Genomic DNA, 21,724 nt, shown 5'->3' with positions numbered 1-21,724 from the left:
AACTTTTAGCTGTTACACTATCTAGATTAGAAAAAGTTTGAATTTGTAGGAATAGTTACATTGCTTACCAAAAGCTTAAACCACATGCTACTTAAATGTGTTATCTAGCAACTCAAAACTCAAGGTATGATCTTTACTGTAGAACAAATCCTACAGTATACACAGCATACATCTTGGAAGAACCAATTTAAGGCATGGTACTAATCCTTAACTGGCAGGCAGCCTTGACCCGTTGGATCCTGCAGAGAACTATCTGTGTCTGGCTCCTTTTGCCAGAACCCCAGCAAGCCATCTTATACATGCATATTGCAACTAAAAGTTCTGGTAAAAGACTGTTAAGATTACAAAGTGAAGCACTCAGGTTATGAATGCCAGAATTAAGGCTACTGCTCAGTTCAGGCCATTTGTGCATAAGCATTATGCTCTTTAATTACGTTTTTTCCATGAGACTCCTTCATTCAGTGCAGACAGTACTCACCCTAGTAGCTGAATGCTTTAAAACATTAATTTTTCAAAACAGCTCTGAGAGGCAAGGTGATATTTATCTTCATTTTACATAGCGGGAATGGAAATCAAAATTGTGAACTGTCCACTAATTTTGGGTGCCCAATTTACAATACCAAGAGCCTGATTTTTTTTTTTTTTTGAGTATTTCACGTTACTGTCAGTGCACTTCTCCCACAGACATCACTTGTAGCTGAGTGTGCTCAGCATTCCTGTAAATCATATCCCAGCTGTCTCAAGTTGGATAAGGAACACAGTTAAACCAAGACAGGTGGTTTAAGTGACTTGCCCAAAACCACACACGAACTCTGAAAGATAGGGCATCATTTGACTGCCTTAACCATGTGACTACCCTTTCTTTTTTGCAGTTATCTTCCTCGTTCACTACACACCTTCCACCTTGTGCAATAAATGAGGCACAGGGTCTCAAACAGCTGCATTCAGTATAGAGCACAGGCTGGACAGTGCTCAGGAAATGGGCTGGGGAAGCTGTAGAAAAGTGTGTAATTAAAGGTTTTAATGCTTATGCACAATGGGGTGAATTAAGGTTCCACAGGCACCCCCAATTTCAGCTCTTCCTAACTGTGGTTGCAAAGTCAAGCACTTTATAAGTGTTCTGATTGAGCTTTTAATGTGCTAGATGCTATACAGAGAAATAGTTCCTACTCTAAAGAACTTACATACAAACTTCTTTATCACCGCTCCCTCCGCTCATCAAACACACAAGAGGCTTCCTCTCCCACACTCCACCAACTTGGATAGAGACCACAGTTTTGTTGCTGGTATAGAAAGGAAAGCTTATCTTATTTTCAGCATTGATTGAGCATTTAAGTTTTAACCAACCTTTTATTACTTTGCAGTACATCAAGAATCACAAATCCCCACCTATGACAATTGAGCAAGCATTAGAAGAAGTTCAGAAAATGAAAGAGCAGTAGCAGGAATTGCTTTGACCTTACCATAATGAATAACCATATTTACTTTCACAAGTGGGATTTTCAGTTGCAAGTCTCAAACTGAAATAAGATTTTCAACTGTTGTAGAAAAGGCAGATACTGAGTTAATTTTGTATGTGGTGCAAATTCATGCCATCTGTAAACTTTATCCTTATGTACATGCTGTTCAGAAACAGGAAAGAAGCCTATCACTACAGTAAATGTCTTAGTTTTAACTACCTACATGTCTTCACGGGTAAGTTAGACTTAAATGTGCTAAGTAGGAAACAGCACATTAAACTTAGCAAGCAAAGAAACAAAGGATTATATGTAGTGTTTGTTGCATTATAAATCAGAACTTGACTCGCATATTTAACAGTGGTGATATGGTAAAAAATGCAAACCTCTGGTATTGTTCAAGCAAAGAGTCTGAAAGGGAAAGAATATCAACTATCTTAAGTTAGTGCACTGCTTTATTTTAAACTGTGTATGGATATAATTTTGTCCTCCTTAAGTTATAAAAAAAATTTCAGAACACCTACTCCAAAAATAAAGATTAATTCCAGGCAAGATAAGGCGATACTACTTTATCTAGGTAAGGGCAACCCACTTACTTTGAAAAACAAGCTAAAGGCAGTTTTATAAAAGTGTTTATTTGAAGGCAAAACAGTAAAATTCACAAGTTAGTAACATACATGTCTTTTGCTGATTCACAGACAGTTACAGTTTCACAGCTACAATAAATCTAGAACAAGTTGATTATTTACTATAGGGGACTCGATGGTTTTGAAGATAATTTTTACTGTAAAAATGGCTCTGGAAGAGGCTGCCATCCGGCAGACCTCTGCAGTGGAGGTGCAGTGTAAGGATGTCTAACATCTGTAGCTGGTGGTCTCTGGAAACAGAATTTAGTTACAAAAAAGGGTATTTTGTAGGCAGGGTGGTTTCCAAGAATGTTTCATATTTAGAACTGTGGGGTGGGGAAAATGAAGTCTTCTCTACTGAATTAGTTTTAGCTTTTTATTCAAGGGTATATACAAAAATATAAAAAGCTTAAAGAATGCCTTTCATTATAAAGCATTGAACATCTTAGAGCACTTGAGTGGCTAAAACAGTTAACACTCTACATTCTGAATAGAGTTGTGACTGCAGCAGATGGTGCGTAGGGGGCTTTAAGTTGTGTAGTAGGTTCTAATAAGCTCATACAGTGCTCATAGGTCACCTGTATTGGAATTAGGTGCTTCATTCCCCATTTAGACATTAGGATACACTGCTCAGCATCAGTCTGACTTGCTCCCAAGGCAGCACCCCTCCACTTCAAATAGAATTAACCTTTGAGAGAAAAACATACATTATGGAACAAGAGACATAAAACCATAACAAGTAACATCTGTATTCCACAGGAATGAGTGGATCACAATCCTGGATTAGGGATAGCTTGGCAGGGGTTTAGTTCTAGTATAAAATGGGTAACTAATTTTTAAAAATTTGCAAAATAAATGGGTATTTTTAAACTCGCTAGACATGTAACAGAAATGACTGGCCTTTTTAAAGCACTAAACAAATGTTGGAGTACATGTCATAGCCTTCCATTTTCCATCATAGATTTAAATGTAATTCATTTAATATCACTTCCTCCAGACATTAATCCTGATTTATACAAGATTAAGTTTAATCTTTTGTAGAAGATGCAAGACATCTTTCTTCAGATTTCAGGGAGTCTTATTCAGGTGGTGGAGGGTCTTGGGTTTCACGCTTCACTGAAACAATAGGGAAAAAAGTTCTTACACATTCTGCAGTTAATCTCAGTTCTGTCTGAAGAGTAATGTAGTTTAGGATGAGGGCTCCATTCACAAAATGGGTTCTCTCTCCACATTTTTTTTTTTTTTTTGGCAGAGATTTTGTTACACAGCCTTAGAGCTATGGCCAGAAGTGACTTTGCCTGCCCAAAGCTCCTCCCTCTTTTACTGTTTTCCCCATTGCTAATTGTGACTCTTTACTCGGCAAGGATACTTATCACTCAGAACCCCTACAAATCCTGTCCCTCCCTCATTCTCAAAATGAGGCTCTCCATCCCACAGAGTGCCACTCACATTGGCAAATAACTAAGTTTGATCTGTCTCATCTTCTCCTGAGCCTCTACTTTAGGCCTGTGCTGTGCCTACCCACTGCTGGTTCTGGTCCTTAGGAAAGGAGCAGAACTCAACAGCAAGGGTGAGCAGCTTACAGCTGGATAGACAAAACCAGGCAGGAATGCCAGACTGCCTCCCAATACCCACAAATCCATCCTTTCCTCCTGCCCTACTAGCCATTAGCCATCCTCCACAAGTAGTTTAGGGAGGAAATCTAGTTTCCTGAAGGTTAAAAAGCAAACTGCCTAGCAACCACACCACAGCCAAAACATGGCTTGCAAAGGAGGGAGCTAAGTGGGGTTGACTTGGAATGGAACAAGAGGTTAATTAAAAATGCACATGAATTTCCAAACTGCAAATAAAGCTCAACTCAGATTAAGTTTAGTAAATGCATAGGTTCTTTCCTGCTGCAATAGCCTTTGCAGTTTTAACCAAGTATTCTGGAAGAGATAGCAGCTCTATGTAGTTACTCCTGGGGGAATTCTGCGCAGTGCAGAATTTTGCACAAATTAACGTGCATACAGAATTTCCTTTTCCCCACATAAATGGGCTCCAGTGTTGTTGGCTGCCACTAGGGGCCATTGGACCTGGAGAGCCTAGCTTGCACATAGAAGACAGTGCCGGGGGAGGAGCTAGAGGGTTCCTTGCAGCTGCAGTTCCCAGCATGCCCTGAGGGAAGGAAACAGCAGCACGCAGGAAACTCCATGGAAGCCTGGGACCAAGCATCAGGTTGTTTCTCCCTGTGGATTCCACTGGGGTGGGTGTGGGTGTGTGTTCTGGAGGGGGTGCAGGTATCTCCAGGGGACCCCACGGCTGGGCTCGGGGCGGGGGTGAGGCAGGTATCTGGTCCCCCGGCTGGCCTCTGGGCAGGGGAGGAAGGAGGCAGAGAAACAGGAACTGGGTTGTTATAGGGGTTTCTTTAACTCTCCACTCCTTTTTTGTGCATCTCTGTATTGTTATAGACATACTTGCTGACATATTTTGAAATAAATACCAAAATAATTGAAACTGGTGAGATTATATAGTGTTATTTTGACAAATAAAATGTGCAGAATTTTAAAATATTGTGTGCATAATTTAATTTTTTGGTGCAGAAAGCCCCCAGGAGTAATTAGTGTGACAACAGCTCTTACCAAGGAAAAAAGTATTGGGGTTATTCAGAGAGCAGCATTTACTTACCCAGAAATTTAAAAATTAATAATAATAAAAATTATAAAACTAATGTATGTTCTTAATCTTTTGATTCCCTATGCAACCTCCATTGGATTTTATAGTCTAGGGAAACCCTTGCCAAGTGGGCTAAAGTAGCTATTATATTAACTACGAAGGGTTCACAGGACCTTTTTAGATTGTCCATCAACATTCACTTACAGTCATCTCTGGCCTTCATGCGTGCAATAAACGAATAACTTTTATTTCTGCGGTAGTTTTCATATGGGTCATCTAGTGCAACTCCTACTCCTTTATACTGATCCCATTTATCTCGGATATCCCCTCCTTTAATTGGGTCTTGGATTCCTTGTTCCTTGGCTCCCAGTCCTCCAGAGCCACTCCATCCTATAGAAAAGACATGGGAGAGCATCTTGTTATTAAATTCAGTAGTGTGAATTGTACAGGAAACAAAAATGAAGAAATAGTGTACAAGAAGCTTGATACAGCCGGATACAATAGCTCTGAGAAGGGTGAACTGTCCCATTCATCTCAAGTATTAATTTCAAGACCTGCGGCTCTGCTGAGAATGGGAGGAACCAACACCACCTGACAGAGGACACTGTGTGCAAGGAGGAGGAGTGCAGTGGGCTCCACCTTCCCACTCAACCAAGCAGATATATTTTGTCTACTGGAGTAAGTACCTAGTGTAGGGAGTCCCCTTGCTGCCATGCCCATGGCATATTCCCTTTCAGAGAAGCAGGGGGTGAGGGCCCCTTCAACTACTACTCACCATGTTAGTGGGACTGGGGGTGGAGGTGTATAACAAGGTGCCTATGGCCCTGCATTGCCTTAAGCTGGCACTGTTATGAAGGTCTGCATAAAAACAATTTAGAACCTGTATGAGTGACTCATGAACAACTGTCTGTTGCAGGACAGTTTGGGGTGGAGGAAAGTAGAAAATGAGTAGGAGAGGTCTATATTTCCAGCTAAAAAGTTGTCACACATGAAGCAGACAAGAGCAAGATGGCAAGATTTGGCATGCTAATATGTTAGAAGGAAGATTAGTCCCAACAGTTAGGGTGTTAGCCTGGGATTCACGAGTTCCAGGTTCAATCTTGTGCTCTGCCAGGCTTCCTCTGTGATCCCCAGCACGTCACTTACTCTCTCTGCCTCACTTCCCCATTTGTAAAATGGGGATTATTAATAGTACTTCTCTACCTTACAAGGGATGAATGAGGATAAATTTGTTAGTACGAGTGCCTCTATCAATTATGACAATAGGGGCCATAAGTACTTAAAGAGATGCTATAAAACAGTGATGTTAATACTGTTTCTGACAAGGCTGTAAGAAACAACAGTTTACAACAGAAGCCCCAAAACAACCTGCACCAGTCTCAGCCTTTTGCAATCAAGGCCACAAATAATGTGGACAATGAAATGAGTGGCTGGTTTCATTTACTATTAGCAAAAGCAGGGGGAAATTATGACCTCTCAATCCCTTTTCTCAGGCACTCATGATTGCAGGGGGTGCCAGTTATTGTCAGAGTTCCTTGGGTGCTATGGGCCTATCGTCACACAATTCACATACACATTAACAGTTTTCATTTGAAATACATTAAAGGGCTGTTATGAAGAGGACAGTGATCAATTGTTCTCCATGGCCACTGAAAGTAGGACAAGGAGCAATTTGCAGCAAGGGAGATTTAAGTTAGATATTAGGAAAAACTTTCGAACTGTAAGGATAGTTAAGTGCTGGAATAGGTTACTAAGGGAAGTTATGAAATCTCCACCATTGGAGGTTTTTAAGAATAGGTTAAACAAAAGACCTGTCAGGGTTGGTCTAGATCAGTTTTTCCCAAACTGGGGTTCGTGAACCCCCAGGGGTATGTTACAGGGGGTTCTTGGGGAAAAATTCCCTAATGGCGGACAGAGCTGTCCCTAGGGACCCTGGGCAGCATGGGACACTGAGGAGACTTAACCTTCAAGACTCCTTATAAGAAATGGAAAGGGAGGTGGATATTTTTTGCTGTTTTTAAAATTAAACAGGCAGCAAGTATTATTTTTAAAATTATTATGAAGAACAAATTTAAGCTTTGTTGTAACGTGCGTTGTTTGCCTGGACTGCTCAAGACCTGAATGCTCGCGTAGGAGGAACTCTTTGAGTTGGCTTCTTAAATACCTTTATGCTGTTTCACATCTGATACTCCTTGATGAAACATAGGAGCCTTGTCTTATAACAGGCTTATTCAAAGTGATACAAGCTACAAAAGTGAGATCTTGGAAGAGTGTTGCCATTTTCATAATGCAATAAAAATACTGTAATGATAAATAATAATTAATAATACATAGCAACAGAGGGTCCTGTGGCACCTTTAAGACTAACAGAAGTATTGGAGCATAAGCTTTCGTGGGTGAATGCCCACTTCATCAGACACACAGTCTTGCGTCTGATGAAGTGGGCATTCACCCACAAAAGCTTATGCTCCAATACTTCTGTTAGTCTTAAAGGTGCCACAGGACCCTCTGTTGCTTTTTACAGATTCAGACTAACACGGCTACCCCTCTGATACTTAATAATATATAGTGTGTAATAAACATGTCACAAAAACAAGTTTTATATTTCCAAGTTCACTGCTTTTATAATTTATACTCAGGTAAAGGAGAAAATCCCTGGAAATATTCATTTTTAAGAGGGGGTTCACGAGACTTGACATTTTAGTGAAAGGGGTTCACAGGTTGTTAAAGTTTGGGAACCACTGGTCTAGATATACTTGGTCCTACCTCAGCATGGTGGAGATGGACTAGATGACCTCTTGAGGCCCAACATGATTCTGTATGAAATGCATTTAGTCCTCGGTGCTTTATACAGATATATATGGCAGCCATCCCTCAAAAGAATGGTGTAAACACCAAAGTAGTTCAGTTACTGTATGTCATGCTGCAGCATTGTGAGTGGCTAAAAAGTCTAATTCTTGAAGTCTTTCCACAAACAATGCAGGCCTAAGACATGGGGCCAGAAGATGAAGACAGTACACTACTAGCACTTCAGATCTGCTGGTCTTTCCTCTTCGCTCTCTTTGCTTTCCTCTCTTTCAGCTACTTCTCTTCAGCCTCCAACTTCCTGATGCAGCACAGCCCTCCAAGTGTGGCCTGTTGCTAGCGGTTTCTTCCCAGCTTGCAGTGTTGATGTTGAAAGTTTTCAAGTCCTTCTTGCAAATGACCTTGAACCTGAGCCTAGGTCAGCATAGGGCCCTGGAGCATCCATTGTTCATATGTTGCAGGTGACTAAGCCAATCGAGAGGTCTGTGTTTGAGACTAGTGATTAGACTTGGCAATTTTGCTTTCTCAAGTACTTTAGTGTCAGGAACTTCGGATTCACACTTGATATTTAGAATATTGAAAAAGACAGTGGCTGTGGAAAGTGTTTAGCCTTCTCTGACGCCTGCTGTCAGTGGTCCAGGTCTTGCCACCATACAACAGTCTGCTCAGAACACACATCTAGTAGACCCGTGTCTTGGTGTTCAGTGTTAGTTTCCTGTTATCTCACATTTATCTGTTGTCTGAATGTGGTAGCTGCCTTTCTAATGTGACAATTAAGCTTGTCATCTAGAGAAGTTATCCAATACAGTTGATCCTAGACAGCGGAATGTGTGCACAACTTTAACAGGGGGATCAGAACAAGTTTGGCCCACATAGTTATGAATGCAACATGGCTTTATCTCTGAAGTCTACACTCTTTAGGAGCATGACTTAAATTATCTTTAAGCAGAAGAGTCCAAGCCAAGGGTCACCATAAAAATTACATCATAGCCTCTCACCCATACAGTACGTGAAACCCTGGAGAGCAAGGACCTGCTGGAGTAAGGTGTAAAACACACAGTGTCCTAAAGTCAGAAGGCTGATTTTTTTCCCCCCTCTGCTTTGTGAAAGGTTCTATCTGGGGGAGGAACCAGGATGATTGTTTCAATCAAAGATAATAAATCTTACCCATTTTCACTAACATTTGATGCCCTTTATTTTCTTCTCCAAGTCTTGAATCAGGTATAGGAGGCCCAGAGTTCGAGCCCAATCCAGCAGCAGAGCTAAGAGAAAATACAAGTTATAATTTAGCATTAGAATTTTAACATTCAATATGTTTTAACACCGTGAAATAAGTTATTTTTTATGCATATGTATTGTTTAAACTTCTATAACCAACGTAACTAGCCAGACAAACCTTTGGAAAGGCAAGACACAAGGAGTCCTGTTGCAGCACATTCTATGTATCTCTGCCACCCCAACAGCGGATATCAAGGATATCAGATACCATGGTTTTCCCAAGAGTAAAGTGCAAACATGGCCAGAGAACTCCTTTTCCTTTCCATGTTATGTACCTAAGGATTTTTTATGCAATGTTTTAAAACACAAGATTTAGTCATCACCAGGAACTAAGAAGTAATTTTATCCTCTCTCCATGTATATATGACATGACTGTGCAGTTTGTTCAAGTTATGGTTTGATCAGCTTAGAATCCTGCCCTTTTCTACCGAATTAATTAAGTGTTTAATATACAGAAACTATCAGAAACATCCTAGGCCAACCTCAGCATACTCAAGAGTACATCACCAAACTCAATCCAATGGAAAATCTTACGGAGGAGTGGGACTGCGAGATCGGGACCGGTGCCGCCTTCCCGGGGAATAAGATTTAGATCTTGATCTTGACCTTGACCGTGACCGACTACGGGAAGAGTGGGACCTGCTTCTGCTTCTGGAAAGTAAGAGTGTGTGAAGTCAGTTACCTTTCTCTATTGCACAGGATTATAGCAATATATAGCTTTTCATTGGTTCCCTAGCTTGTGTAATTCACCTCTGACATTAATAAAATAGTATTTTTAAAAAGGTATCTAAGATCTGGAGAATTTATGGACAGAAATGCTGATACACCATTTCATGTACACAGCTTCCAGTGTAAATTCATCTCCCTGAACAAAACCTTATGACCTTCGGTGCCTTAAACTAATTAAGGTTTCATGAAGAAAGCAAAAAAACTAGAGCTAAAGTTTCAGAATCTTCCATTTTCTGGAAGAAAAACCCATGCATTCTCAACCTACGAGAGATTTGTTGAATATGCAAAGGGAGCACGGTCTAAAGTAACAGGGTCAGGAGTCAGGAACTTCTGAGTTCAACTAACACCTCTGCCACTATCTCATTGCATTGCCTTGGACAACTCATTTCACCTCTCTCTCATTTTTCTCATCAGTAATATTGGGAATATTTACTGCCCTACCCCCAAAGGGCTGTTGTGAAGGATCATATTGGCACACCTCCAGCATTTTAGGTGATTTAGCTAGCCATAATCCCTAATGAGCTCTTGCTTCACCCTACCTGGACTGCGATCGTGAATAGGATCGTGATCGGGAGCAGGATCGTGATCGGGATCTTGAATAGGAGCCAGATGACTTTGAAGATCTTGAATTGGATCGTGAGGAGGAGCGACCTCTGCTTTTAGACCTACTGCGAGATCGAGATGGCCCACTGCACAGGGATAACAAAATACCAAGAAACCTGAGTAAGATTCATGTGAGCCGCATGAAAAGCAATCATGTATTTTCTTTTAAACTAAAATTTAAACATGCTGAAATTTTGCTGACAACCAAGTGAAGCCAAAGACTGCCAGGGTGGCAAGTATGCTGTTTTCTATATGTTAAATAAATCAAACTCCAGAAAGTTAAGACATAATTATTGCCCCAGCACATTGTGAAAAAGATTTTCACTATATGTCTAATTAAGGCAGCAGTAGCACAGTCTAAATGAATGGCAAATGTCAGAAGGCACTGCAAGGGAACTCTTACCTATTTCTCTTCTCCTGACCTTTCCTCCGTCTAGCTCTCATTTTAGCTCTGAAGAACTCGTACAGCCCATTCTGCTCCCAGCCTTCACTGCAAGGTATCAACCACACACAGAGTCTATATATGGGAAGAGCTCACTTTTGTCAAATAGATGAGTTCAGGATTTTTAGAAAATAGGAGGCTTGGGGAAAGCGATCTCATGTGCTCTCTGTATGAGACCAGACATCACACTAGAGTGGATGAAGTTCAAAATGTAACTTAGAGTACTTATTTCAGCATTAGCAGAACCAAGTTAAAGGCCCTGAGAGCTTCTCAGGGCAGGGCATTTTCCTTACCATATTGTTAGCATTCTTACCTGTTTCTAGGCCTGTCATGAGATGGTGGACTATAAAATGCTTCAACTGCAGCCAACAATCTCTCACTCGGGGGCATTGGAGGTGGAAGACGTATATCTTTAGGATCCAAAGGCTTATATTCATGATCTTCAAGCTGCCAGAAACAAAACAGATGGTATTCAAGTCATAGGGTGACTACCTAAAGAGAGAAATATACCTAGAAAGTCTAACTGCTTAGAGACCTTGCACTTCATTACTGAGTTTAAAATGGTCTAAAAATAAGGCTTTGGCAGGTACCACAAACAAGCACTGGGTCATCTAGTATAAAACAAAACTCTAGTGACATTTGCAGCATTAAATTTGGCAGAACGTTAACTGGGATTCCTAGGTGTAGAAGATGTAGTTGTAGTCTATACAGCCCCATGATATCCAAGCTTCTGGCACAAGACTTGGGAAACAGTGATGAGCACTGGGAATAACAGAATTTAGACACAGACTAGACCTATTAATTCATCTAGAATACTATATAAATTATACCAATTTAACCCATCCCACAGCAGCCAGTATATTCCCTACAGTTTATTTTCTGGTGTTTTGTTCACTTGTATTAGATCAGAATTACAAAAAAGTCTTCACAGAAAAGAGTTTAAGACCAGCTAACAAACATGGCTGGCCAGCAACTGGGACTCTCTCCACACTACTATAAATCACTGTGTGCTACTGATTTTAAAATTATGGGTAAAATTTAAAATCGATGGGACTTAACATTTTGAGAAGTGTCTTCTGTCTTCATAGTCTAGCTAGCTGCTTTTCTAAAATGTCCCCTGTGCCAATCCTGATTGATGGGTACGATATGGAAAGCACACTACTTTGAAGTAATAAATAACTCATTAATTTTAAACTGTCCCTAAAATTGATCATGGGAGTTTGATCTTTTAACCCTTCTGCTCAGCTTCCATTTCAGCAACTTACTTTCACAAGTGGAGCCATAAGTCCAGCAGGAAGATCAAAGTAGGGGACATTTGGCACCAGGCTGGGATCATCATGGTTTACGTGAGGGGGGCCTTGTCTCCGCATGTGAGGAGGCTGCCCATTAAATCCATGTGGAGGAGGCCCAAAATCAGGGTGCTGTGGCCCACCCCAAGGAGGATGCTCACCAATTCCAGGGTGAGGCAATCTATGCCCAGGATGATGATGAGGTGGTCCAATTTCTGCAGAGAAGGACAAGAAAGCCTTATTTGGTTTTAGAGAGGGGAAGACAGGAAGGAGGACAATTAATTGAGACGCCCCCAACCACATACATTTATTCTAAGAGAAAAAAAATCCTACTACAAGGAAAGCTCATTAACCAGTACAGGGAAGAGAAGGCACTGGGTACAGGTCTGTGCTCTTGATGCACCTACAGTCTCTCTCCCGCCCCAGCATAACATCCACCCACATCTTCAATAGCAAATTTCAAAAACTAAGCCCCTGTTGCTTTGTGGTACCTTGAGTTTGGAAAGTGCTACAATTAAAGTTTCTATTCTCAAAACCAATTTACCTTGCATTCAACAAAGGAGGCACCCATGTGATATATTTCTAAAGACTCAAAATACAATTGCAGTCCATCTCCAAAGCAGTAGACTTGCAAGTTCTATCAATATGCATAGACAAACAGATGGGAGTGGTTTCACAGGAGGACATGACATGCAAGTGCTTTGTTAGAAGGGCATTCCGAAAGGTAGGAGAGAAAATGTTCCTGTTAAAATAAGGCAATGAATGATCTCAGCATGACCCCTAGTGGGCAAAAATACTGGCTGTGTGTACCAGGACTGATACAGCACACAACTGGGCCATCGTGAAATACGCTGACAGTGCTGCATGGGAGATCCAGCCTGGAACAGAAGAGGATGCTGCAGGACAAAAAATGAGCAGACAGACAGACGCAGGAGGGAGAAGCCTGCACTATGACTAACCCAACTCTAGCCAGTGCTGGTAGTCTCTCACTTTCATTAGAAGCAGAATACTATTAAACATGAAGTAAAAAATGTGTGTCTACCATATCCAGGCTCTCTCCCCTGTTTACATTTAATAAGAAAAGTCTCTCCAGTTCCCTGCTAAAATCCAGAAGATGGAGCAACTTGGCTGGGTTCAGCTCTCTATTCTCTCCTATTGCTTGGGCTACTCTCCCTACTCACACATGATGTTGGCTCCATCCAATACATTTCAAAGAAATTTTAGCATTGTGGTGAATTTTCAATCACTGGAAGTTTTTAAATCAACAATGAATGTTTTTCTAAAAGATATGCTCTCGTTCAACCACAGCAATTTGACTTGAAGCAAGAGTTAATTCACGGCAATCCTGAGTTATGTAGGTGGTCAGACTAGATGATCACAGTGGACCCTATCCTGCTGTCAACTGAATTGTCGTTAGACTGATCTTACACTTGGTAAGGCAACTCACATCTTTTTATGTATTTATACCTGCTCCTGTATTTTCCACTCCATGCATCTGATGAAGTGGGTTCTAGCCCACGAAAGCTTATGCCCAAATAAATTTGTTAGTCTCTAAGGTGCCACAAGGACTCCTTGTTGTTCCTTCTGGCTTTGGAAATCTACAACTGTAAAACTAAGGTGTATAGCAGCAGGTGGTGAGGGGTGCGAGCCCTTGAGAGGTGCGAGCTTTCCAGGAAGGGCTACCCCATTCCTTTGATGTTGAGCTCTCATCACAAGGAACTAATTAATTTTAAAACAGCAATCAGCATCCTCAGTATCCACTTTACCTTGAGGAAAGTCCCCTTGGGGGTAGTCAAAACGATGAGGATAAGGCGGCCTTTCAAAGGGATGGCGAGGTGGGAAGTCATCCTGCATGAAGCGAGGTGGGAAGCGGTTGAAATTATGTGGATGTGGGGGCTGATTGAACTGGGGATGTTGCTGATGTGGAGGGAATGGGCCTCTGAAGTGAGGTGGCCGCTGCATTCGAAATGGAGGTTCCCTTTGGCCCCCTCCCCATGGAGGCTGCTCGTGCTGGTTGTTCCATGGTGCTTCAAATTGGTTGTTCCAAGAAGGATCTGGCTGGTTATTCCAAGGGGTCTCCCGCTGGTTATTCCATCCTGAGTCTCTCTGTTCATTCCACATTCCTTCATGGTTGTTATTCCATGGAGGACAGTGTGGAGGTCCCTGGTGGTGAGGGTAAGGAGTTTGGTCATAAGGCTATAAAAATAAAGAATGTAATAAAAACAGTCTATTTCTAAATTATTACCTAGAGTGCTACATGTGCACAGAGGAGGGGGAAACAAACATCTGCGTACAGAGTCTGCTTTGCAAGCAAAAGTTAGGACAAACTGAAAAGGAGAATTTTGGAGGAAAAGCTAAACTGTTCTTCTCAATCCTGTCATTAACTGTAAGAAAAGATTGGTCATTGATCAGCATATCTACACCAGGATTTCTGTCCTTAACACAACAAAAGAGTAATGGCCCAAACAGCTTTGTGCTCCAGAGGGAGCCCCAGCATGCTCATAAAGGAAAAGCAGTAGAAGGACAACTGTGAAATATGATTAATGATTTGCTATTTAGCTTTCTTTTGACTAAGAAAACTCCAGATATTTTAAAATCTGGACTTTAACATTTCCAGCTTTTCACCACGTTCCTACTTGTGTGATGATTTTTACAATCTGACAATTATTGGACTCCCCAGTGCTTTACCATAGCTACATTTACATGTTTGATACCTGTTGTTGACCCCAAGGTGCAACAGGATGAGGCTGGTCAAACCAGGGTGGTTTATTTGGCGGAATCTGATCATGAGGCCCAGGGCCACGCGGTCCAGCAGCTGCAGGATCTTGCACTCCAGCCCCTGTTGCATCATACTCTGCAGAACCAGCCAGAGGAAGCTGAGATTTGCCATCATCTGAAATAAATTGGAGACTCTTGTAAGAACCGCCCTTTGTTGCACGTGACTACTTCCAAACATTGGTTTGCTCTACAAACCTAGTCCATTTCAATTCCACTGGGTTCAATGATAATTCTGTGGGAGTCTCCTGACCTCAACTTAAACCACATCATTCAGTTTCCTATTGAAATGTATACCAGCTTCTGAAGAGACAATTAATACTTCATATAGTATTTGAAGTTCCTCTGCTATAAAACAATTTGATTATTATTTTTTTCCTCCTTCAGTCCCCCTAAATCCAACCCTTGCTCAAAACAGCCACCATGTTCTAGACCAAGAGCCTGCTCAATCCCTACTAATTAGGATCCTCAATAAGGGAGCAGGAAGCAAAAAACTCCAGAATCACCTAGTCCCCAATTCCCTGCAGCAAGAAGAATTTAATAAAAATTTTCCAATGACCGGTCTGATCTCAACCTGACCTACTTGCCAGTGTTCTGGAATTACCCTAACAGAAAAATTTGTCCCCTGGGCCCAGGACCTCCAATTATTGGTTTCTTAATTTCAATATAGTTGAAAGCACTTACCACATGTGTAACAACTTCAGTATCTCAAAACAGTTTTAAGTGACTCCAACTTCAAATCTAATCCTTTTTAGTAAAGGAATTTCAGGCCCTATGTCCACCCCCAAGACCCTTACCAATTCTTTTTCCGTCTTTTTCTGTTGTTGTTTTTTAAACAAAACAGTTCTCTCTATACACATAGTTCTCTCAAATGCACAGGGGAAACAAGCTTTAAAAACAGTTTTCTCCAATATCTTTCAGTTATAGTGATCTTAGATTTTGCTCAAAACTGGTCAAAATATTCAAATAAATGCAATTCAAGTTAACTGTATCCTTTTAAAAGGGTCTTATTTGATATGTTAGCATTGCTTTACTTTGGCAAAATTCTGAGGTTAAAAATGTAAAACCTATGTTCCTAAAGTTAGGTCTTTAAGTCGGTGCTTCAGCATCCTAATGTAGGTGTCCTTATTTTCAAAGGTGCTAAATGCCTGCAACTTAAATGCATGTAATGGTATTTGTGAATGCCCAGCTCCTCTAAGAAGAATCAGGCTGCACATTTGACAAAAGACAAACAAGAATCACATACTACCAAGTACAGCCCCATGAACATTTTTACAGCCACACTGTAAACTCCTGAATAGAAATGGTTTTAGTTATAGAATGATATAACACCACAAGACTAAAGAAGATGGAGAAAATCGCTTCAGGTCAATAATAAGGTATTCAGCCTAATTAAAAAAACAACAACAGTTATTCAAATTTTATATTGCAGTAGTGCCTAAAAGCCACAATCAGAATGAGCCCTGTGATGTTAAGCACCGTAAAAACAAAAACAGAGACAGTATTTGCCCAAACAACTTATAAGTGATGGGCAAGTCAGTCTAAATACACCTCGATATAACGCGACCCGATATAACACGAATTCGGATATAACGTGGTAAAGCAGTGCTCCGGGGGGGCGGGGCTGCGCACTCTGGTGGATCAAAGCAAGATCAATATAACGCGGTTTCACTTATAATGCGGTAAGATTTTTTTAGCTCCCGAGGACAGCGTTATATTGGGGTAGAGGTGTAGCAGCCTATTATCAAGACAAGTGGTAAACTCTCAGGAGAGCTGCCAGTCATTAGCTTGTAACACACAAGTCCTGAGAATGCAATCATACCTGCTTGACTGACTGGAGCAGCAGGCGGTGCTGCAGCAGGTGTCGGAGCCGGAGCCGGGGGTGTCGATTTTACCTCACTCTCCAGTGGTGGTATTTGTATTTGTTGCTGCTGCTGTGGCTGCTGTGTTAAACTATTGACAAACTCTTCATGTTGTGTTTTCAAGTTTTGTATCTGCTGCTGGAAGGCCACTTGCACAGGCTGCACTACTGATGCATATTCTGTGATCAAAGTTGCCTGACGGGACAAGACACAAATTAAGATCAGCATTTTCAAGATGTTACTGTGCAGCCATAATAGACACCATCCCTGCTCATACAAGCTTCCCCAGATAATGTATCCACCTCTTCCTAGAGGGATTCAGAGATTGAAGCTACTCAGATGACAAACCCTCATTACGATTTACTAGATGCTATATGGAAAATCCCTCCTGTATTTCCCTTTACCTTATTTAAAAGCTGGCAATTAGCAGCATTCATTCTGGGTGACTTAACAAAGGGTTAACCACAGATGCATTATGGTACTATGAAAAACTTTAACAATAGCCAGAGAAAGAAGAAAATGAGAATAGGAAGAAGTAAGCAAAGAGCCAGGGTGGGTGTAAAGACAAACAAACACGCCAAGGAAGCAGAATCAGGGCCAGATATGAGGAAGCTAATGGGGTGAAGGGATGAAGAAACTAGGCCTAATCAGAACAGTATAATTATATGCTATATTTTAAATGGCCCCCAGTATTTAACTTTAGAACAATGTATTACATTATTTTTGTAGTCCGGCAGAATATAAGTTTATAACAAAGAGACAGCTACTATTTACATCTCACAAAAGAGGAGTTACTGCATTCAGCACTTAAAATATGTCCGCAATCTATTATGCAATTATAAAGAGGGGCCAACTTTCTCTCATGGCTAACCTGGTACTGGCCAAGTCCGAGAGCCGGGCTCTGTAACTGCTGAATAATTGATTCATCAAAGTAGCCATTTTTCTCCCACAGCTGAAGGAGCTATATAAACCCAGGGGAAAAAAAAAAAGAATACTGTTAAGCGCGTGACAGCAGTGACAGAATAAAATTAGGGTACAGTAATCTACATCTTTATAAACTAGTCACAAGGGCTTCTCCAGCATTGAAAATAGAAACATAAGGCTCAAGCTAACCTAAAACAGATACTCACTCTGGCAATTTTCTGTTGCTTATCCTCTTCCACAGCTAAAAAGCTAGTACAATATATAGGGACAACCACCTTCTGTAAAGCAGCCAGAAGATCTCGTGCTTGCTTCCGCTGGCTATAAAAGGGAAGGGGGGGAAGAAAGTATCAGCCTTTTACTATATTGTTACATGAGCTGCAATACCCACCCACATATGTCTCATTCAAATACAGACATACATGGTTAGTAACTCATTTGTACATAATGAGTAGGATACTTTATATTTTTTAACCACACAGTGTCAGCTGGAAACAACGTACAACAGTGACAAAGTTAATTCAGTTCTTACTCTATCACCACTTTGCTTGCACCAATTATACACATCATGCTACAGTCACTGAACATGATGAGAACATGTAGATTAAAAATATAAAACTTTGCCAAATCAAAGTACAAATTTTCTAGCAGGGAGACACCTATCAATTAAACCAGGGGTTCTCAAACTGGGGGTTGGGACCCCTCAGGGGGCCACAAGGCTATTACATGCTGATAGCCTCTACCCCAAACCCACTTTGCCTCCAGCATTTATAATGGTGTTAAATATATTAAAACATGTTTTTAATTTATAAGGCAGGTCGCACTCAGAGGCTTGCCATGTGAAAGGGGTCACCAGTAAAAAAGTTTGAGTACCATTGAATTAAATTCATGAGAATAACAAGTTGAAGAACACATTTTAATCCTTACCAGTGATGCAATACATCATTGATTAGATAGATTAAGTGTAACCGAAGCTCAAAGTGTGCCCCTTCTGCCGTTATGCGATTTCGCAGATGTCCAGCCATCAGCTCACAGTGTTGAGGAGACTTTGCATTACTAAACATCCAGTTTTTGCCAGCCTTTGAAAACGAATTTAAAATATTTTAAATTAATCTGACTGGTTCACATTGCATGGATTTCATAAAGCAATAGATCACTAGTCTGCAAGTAACTACAAGGAAGGGAATTCCCATGTAACAGCTGTAATTGAGTATACTGTACAACTAAGCAAAGAAGCAGCTAACTAAAACTGTATACAATACAATTAGAGGTCACAAACCATGTTCAGACTAGCAATGACCTTTAACGTCTGTTTTGGGTTAAGATGATGTTGGTCACTGAATTTTGTCCAGCAGACTTAATTCCTCTCACCCACCTTTTTGGGCTTTGTCCATCCCATTTTGCTTTTGCTCACTGACTAAGACCAAATGATTTGTAGCTTTTGGTTTCTCTCTTCCCTCTGTGGAGATCTTTATCAGACTTCCAAACCATCAGAGTTATAAATGAGCTCCCCAATGGTACTGTGAATTGGGAACTGATCTAGTCTCCCTGTGTAGGGTGGTTCAGCCCCCATCTCTTGCACCAACACCCCAAGCAGAGTCCCACTCGCTCCTGACTGTGAACTGCCTTCATGTACTGAACAGCAGTCAACAAACTCTGATGAGTTGTTCATAAGCAGACAGGAAACATATGGAATCACTCGCAATTAACAGAGAGGATGACATTCACAGCTGGAACAGCACCTATCTGATCTATTTACATGCAGTCACACCCTCCTAAAACTGCAGGTCACTGCACATGTTACACACACAAGTATATCCCCTCAAAGGCAGGAACAGAACATATGGGTGAGGTGAGACATTTACTTACTGAGATTGCATCTTTTGTACATGTGTCAATTATCGGCTGCAGCAAGTTATCAAATTCATTCATGTCTAGCTGGGTTTCCTCCAAGACTTTCTGCATTTGTTGTTCAACTGCAAGGGCTACCGCTGATGTAACTTGTTCCTAAAAAAGACTGTTTTAGTATAGGCAATATCCTTTTGATACAAAACTCAGCAAATAAGTCTGAGGTGCTTCTAGTCATAGGAAGCCCTCTACAGAGACCAAGATTCTCTACTCCTACTGACACAGGCACAGCTATGTTTCAGCTGGCTGTCACTAACCCCTTGTCTACCTGCTTGCTTCCCTATGACAAATCCTGTATCTGTCGGTATCTAGCAGAAACCGAGCAAGGACCTCAAAGAACTAAAACTCAGCACATAATCCAGGTCCACACCCAGAGAACTCTACAATGTGATGCAACACATATTTCATACTGACCTGTGGCCCATGAAAACCACTGTTTCCGGCATGCAATGTTTCACCCTGATCCAAGAAACCATCATTCAGATAAAAAACGGATCGCTGCATGCTTAAAGCTTCTGCAAGTCACAACTGCAACCTGTTCAATTTTATGCAAAATGAGTGTAGCCTTCACTCTCCTAGTAAGTTATAAATGTGGTCCTTGGTTGAACAAAGGTTATGTGTCTCTGCTCTAAACAGGTTATCATTTCTGTTCTGCAGGAGATACCATATGCAAAGTGATGCCAAGTCATGTCTCCTCCCATGTGCTACCCTAAATTACCCACAATCTAGAAGCAAGATGCTCAAGATTCCCTTCAATCCCAATCTTTTTGGGCACACAATGGACTGCTGCCACTGGCAGTCCAATGTATGTAAAGCTAATACTTGATCTTAAGCCTACCTGTCGCATAGCAAGGAGATGCTGCTCCTGCTGCTGGAGATTCCATTGGCTCTGTTGGATAAGTTCCTCTACAGAGGGAGCACCTTGAGGAGCTGGGATAGCTGCAGCTGGCGGAAGAGAGGGCTGTGACAATGGCTGGATCTGTGCAGTGGCCTCTATGTCTTGAGTCTGTTTGCACAGCACTACCAGAAAAATATATTCACGGTAAGAGTCATAAGAAGTGGTCCGTTTGTTTACACCAATATCCTAAACAATCTATGCACCCTGTTAACTCCGGAAACCAAACTCACCCTCTTTCTTACATAATTTTATAATATAAAACCATCAATTAAACTGACACACACTCCTGGGTACTTAGCCAAAATCTGAAGTTCAGCATGTTATAGTTCAACATGATTTTTAACATGTATTTAACATGGGACTACGGACATCCCAAGTTGGATCTGTTGCAAATGCCTAGTTCTCATTCACATTCTAAGAATACTATTAAAATATGCCAGATCATCTTTTCCATAATGACTGGCTTAATTTTTCTACAATTACAATATAAAAAGTATGAGTGACTGTATGCACAAGACTAAGTCAACTGCTTGAGCACCAACCACAAAAAAAGCTTAGAAAAAAAAATTCTAGCCAAGCTTTGTCTGGGTCAGGACAAAACTCTAGACAAAAGAGTCTGGGCTGAGCTACATAAAATATAAAATTCGCAATTTTTTTCACCAAAATCAAAAGCTTACTTTCAAAGCAGCTTAAAAGACACTATTCTTCACTGGAAGTGTGGAGGGCGAGAGTCAAGACTCCTAGATTCTATTCCCAGCTATACAAGGGGAGTGGTTGAATCAGGAGGCTGGGAATCAGGGCTGCTGGGGTCTAGTCCCAGCTCTGACACAGCCTAGCTATGAAGTCTTTAACAATCCCTTCTCTGAAAGCAGATGGTTAAAATACATTTGTTCTTGTCCGCCAAGGGCTTTGGCGGCAACAACACTCACGTTGCTGCTGCTCCAGCGCCAGTTTGTACTTGTAGTAGCCATAAAACTCGCCCCCAAAAAGGAACGAGAACTTGGGATTCTCCTTCTGCTTCTCCATCGTCATCTTCTCGAACTCGGGCCCATTCCGCGCCACAAACTGCGCCAACTTGTCAATGACATTCCGCAGCTCCTGGTCTGAGGGGGGAGGGGGAAAACGTCACAGCCCTACTCAGGCCCCCATCCCTCCCTGAGGCCATGCACCCCCCACCCCAATTCCCCGGGCCTCCGCGAGGCCGCACACCCTCCCCAGTTCCCCGTGCTGAGGGCGTTACAGCCCCGCTCTCCCCTACTCCTACCAGCCCCTTGACCAGGCCCAAACCCCCCCCCAGCCCCCCGGCGAAGGAACCCCCAGGGCCTCTGGGGCCGTGGCGACAAGTCTAGCCCCCGGCCAGTCTCACCCTCGGGCGGCAGCGGCATCTCCATAGTTGCGGGAGAACGAGGCTCCTCGCCTTCTCCAGACCCAAGACTAGGGTAGGCCAGGCCTGCCCTAGGCCCAGCCGGCCGGAAG

The 21,724-nt window shown here is 41.7% G+C and overlaps 2 protein-coding genes across 4 annotated transcripts in view; one reads left to right on the top strand and one right to left on the bottom strand.

The window, feature by feature from the left end:
• Positions 1–2,551, top strand: part of C24H19orf44 (chromosome 24 C19orf44 homolog) — a 12,057-nt gene extending 9,506 nt beyond the window's left edge. The window contains exon 8 of the mRNA XM_054013343.1: positions 1,365–2,551. Coding sequence (XP_053869318.1) covers positions 1,365–1,442 — 78 coding nt within the window. The 3' untranslated portion in view covers positions 1,443–2,551. The remainder of the gene's footprint in view (positions 1–1,364) is intronic.
• On the bottom strand, positions 2,073–21,724 carry CHERP (calcium homeostasis endoplasmic reticulum protein). 3 transcript variants are annotated; one of them, XM_054013340.1, is made up of 18 exons: positions 21,615–21,724; positions 21,178–21,351; positions 20,189–20,370; positions 19,312–19,449; positions 18,370–18,521; positions 17,652–17,763; positions 17,393–17,482; positions 16,482–16,716; positions 14,599–14,777; positions 13,651–14,047; positions 11,861–12,099; positions 10,909–11,042; positions 10,557–10,643; positions 10,090–10,239; positions 9,356–9,472; positions 8,711–8,805; positions 4,943–5,128; positions 2,073–3,199 (listed from the first exon to the last, which is right to left on the bottom strand). In XM_054013340.1, the coding sequence occupies exons 1-18, from the start codon at positions 21,637–21,639 to the stop codon at positions 3,162–3,164; spliced, it is 2,730 nt and encodes a 909-aa protein (XP_053869315.1). In that variant the 5' UTR covers positions 21,640–21,724; the 3' UTR covers positions 2,073–3,161. The 3 variants fall into 3 exon arrangements, with proteins under 3 accessions (XP_053869315.1, XP_053869317.1, XP_053869316.1); XM_054013342.1 differs by having other exon boundaries at positions 2,073–2,771; XM_054013341.1 differs by lacking the exon at positions 2,073–3,199 and having other exon boundaries at positions 4,935–5,128.

Source organism: Malaclemys terrapin, chromosome 24, assembly GCF_027887155.1.
Source record: "Malaclemys terrapin pileata isolate rMalTer1 chromosome 24, rMalTer1.hap1, whole genome shotgun sequence".
Taxonomy (NCBI): domain Eukaryota; kingdom Metazoa; phylum Chordata; order Testudines; family Emydidae; genus Malaclemys; species Malaclemys terrapin.
This window is presented reverse-complemented; position numbering and strand designations above follow the sequence as displayed.

What these genes read in the sequence shown, in the direction of transcription:
- CHERP (XM_054013340.1), bottom strand. Translation starts at nt 21,639, where the DNA reads ATGGAGATGCCGCTGCCGCCCGAGG. An exon ending in GGTCAGGAGAAGAGAAATAG is followed by an intron (nt 10,240 to 10,556) that starts GTAAGAGTTCCC and finishes ATCCCTGTGCAG; the next exon opens with TGGGCCATCTCGATCTCGCA. An exon ending in TCAAATGTTAGTGAAAATGG is followed by an intron (nt 5,129 to 8,710) that starts GTAAGATTTATT and finishes TCTTTTCTATAG; the next exon opens with GATGGAGTGGCTCTGGAGGA.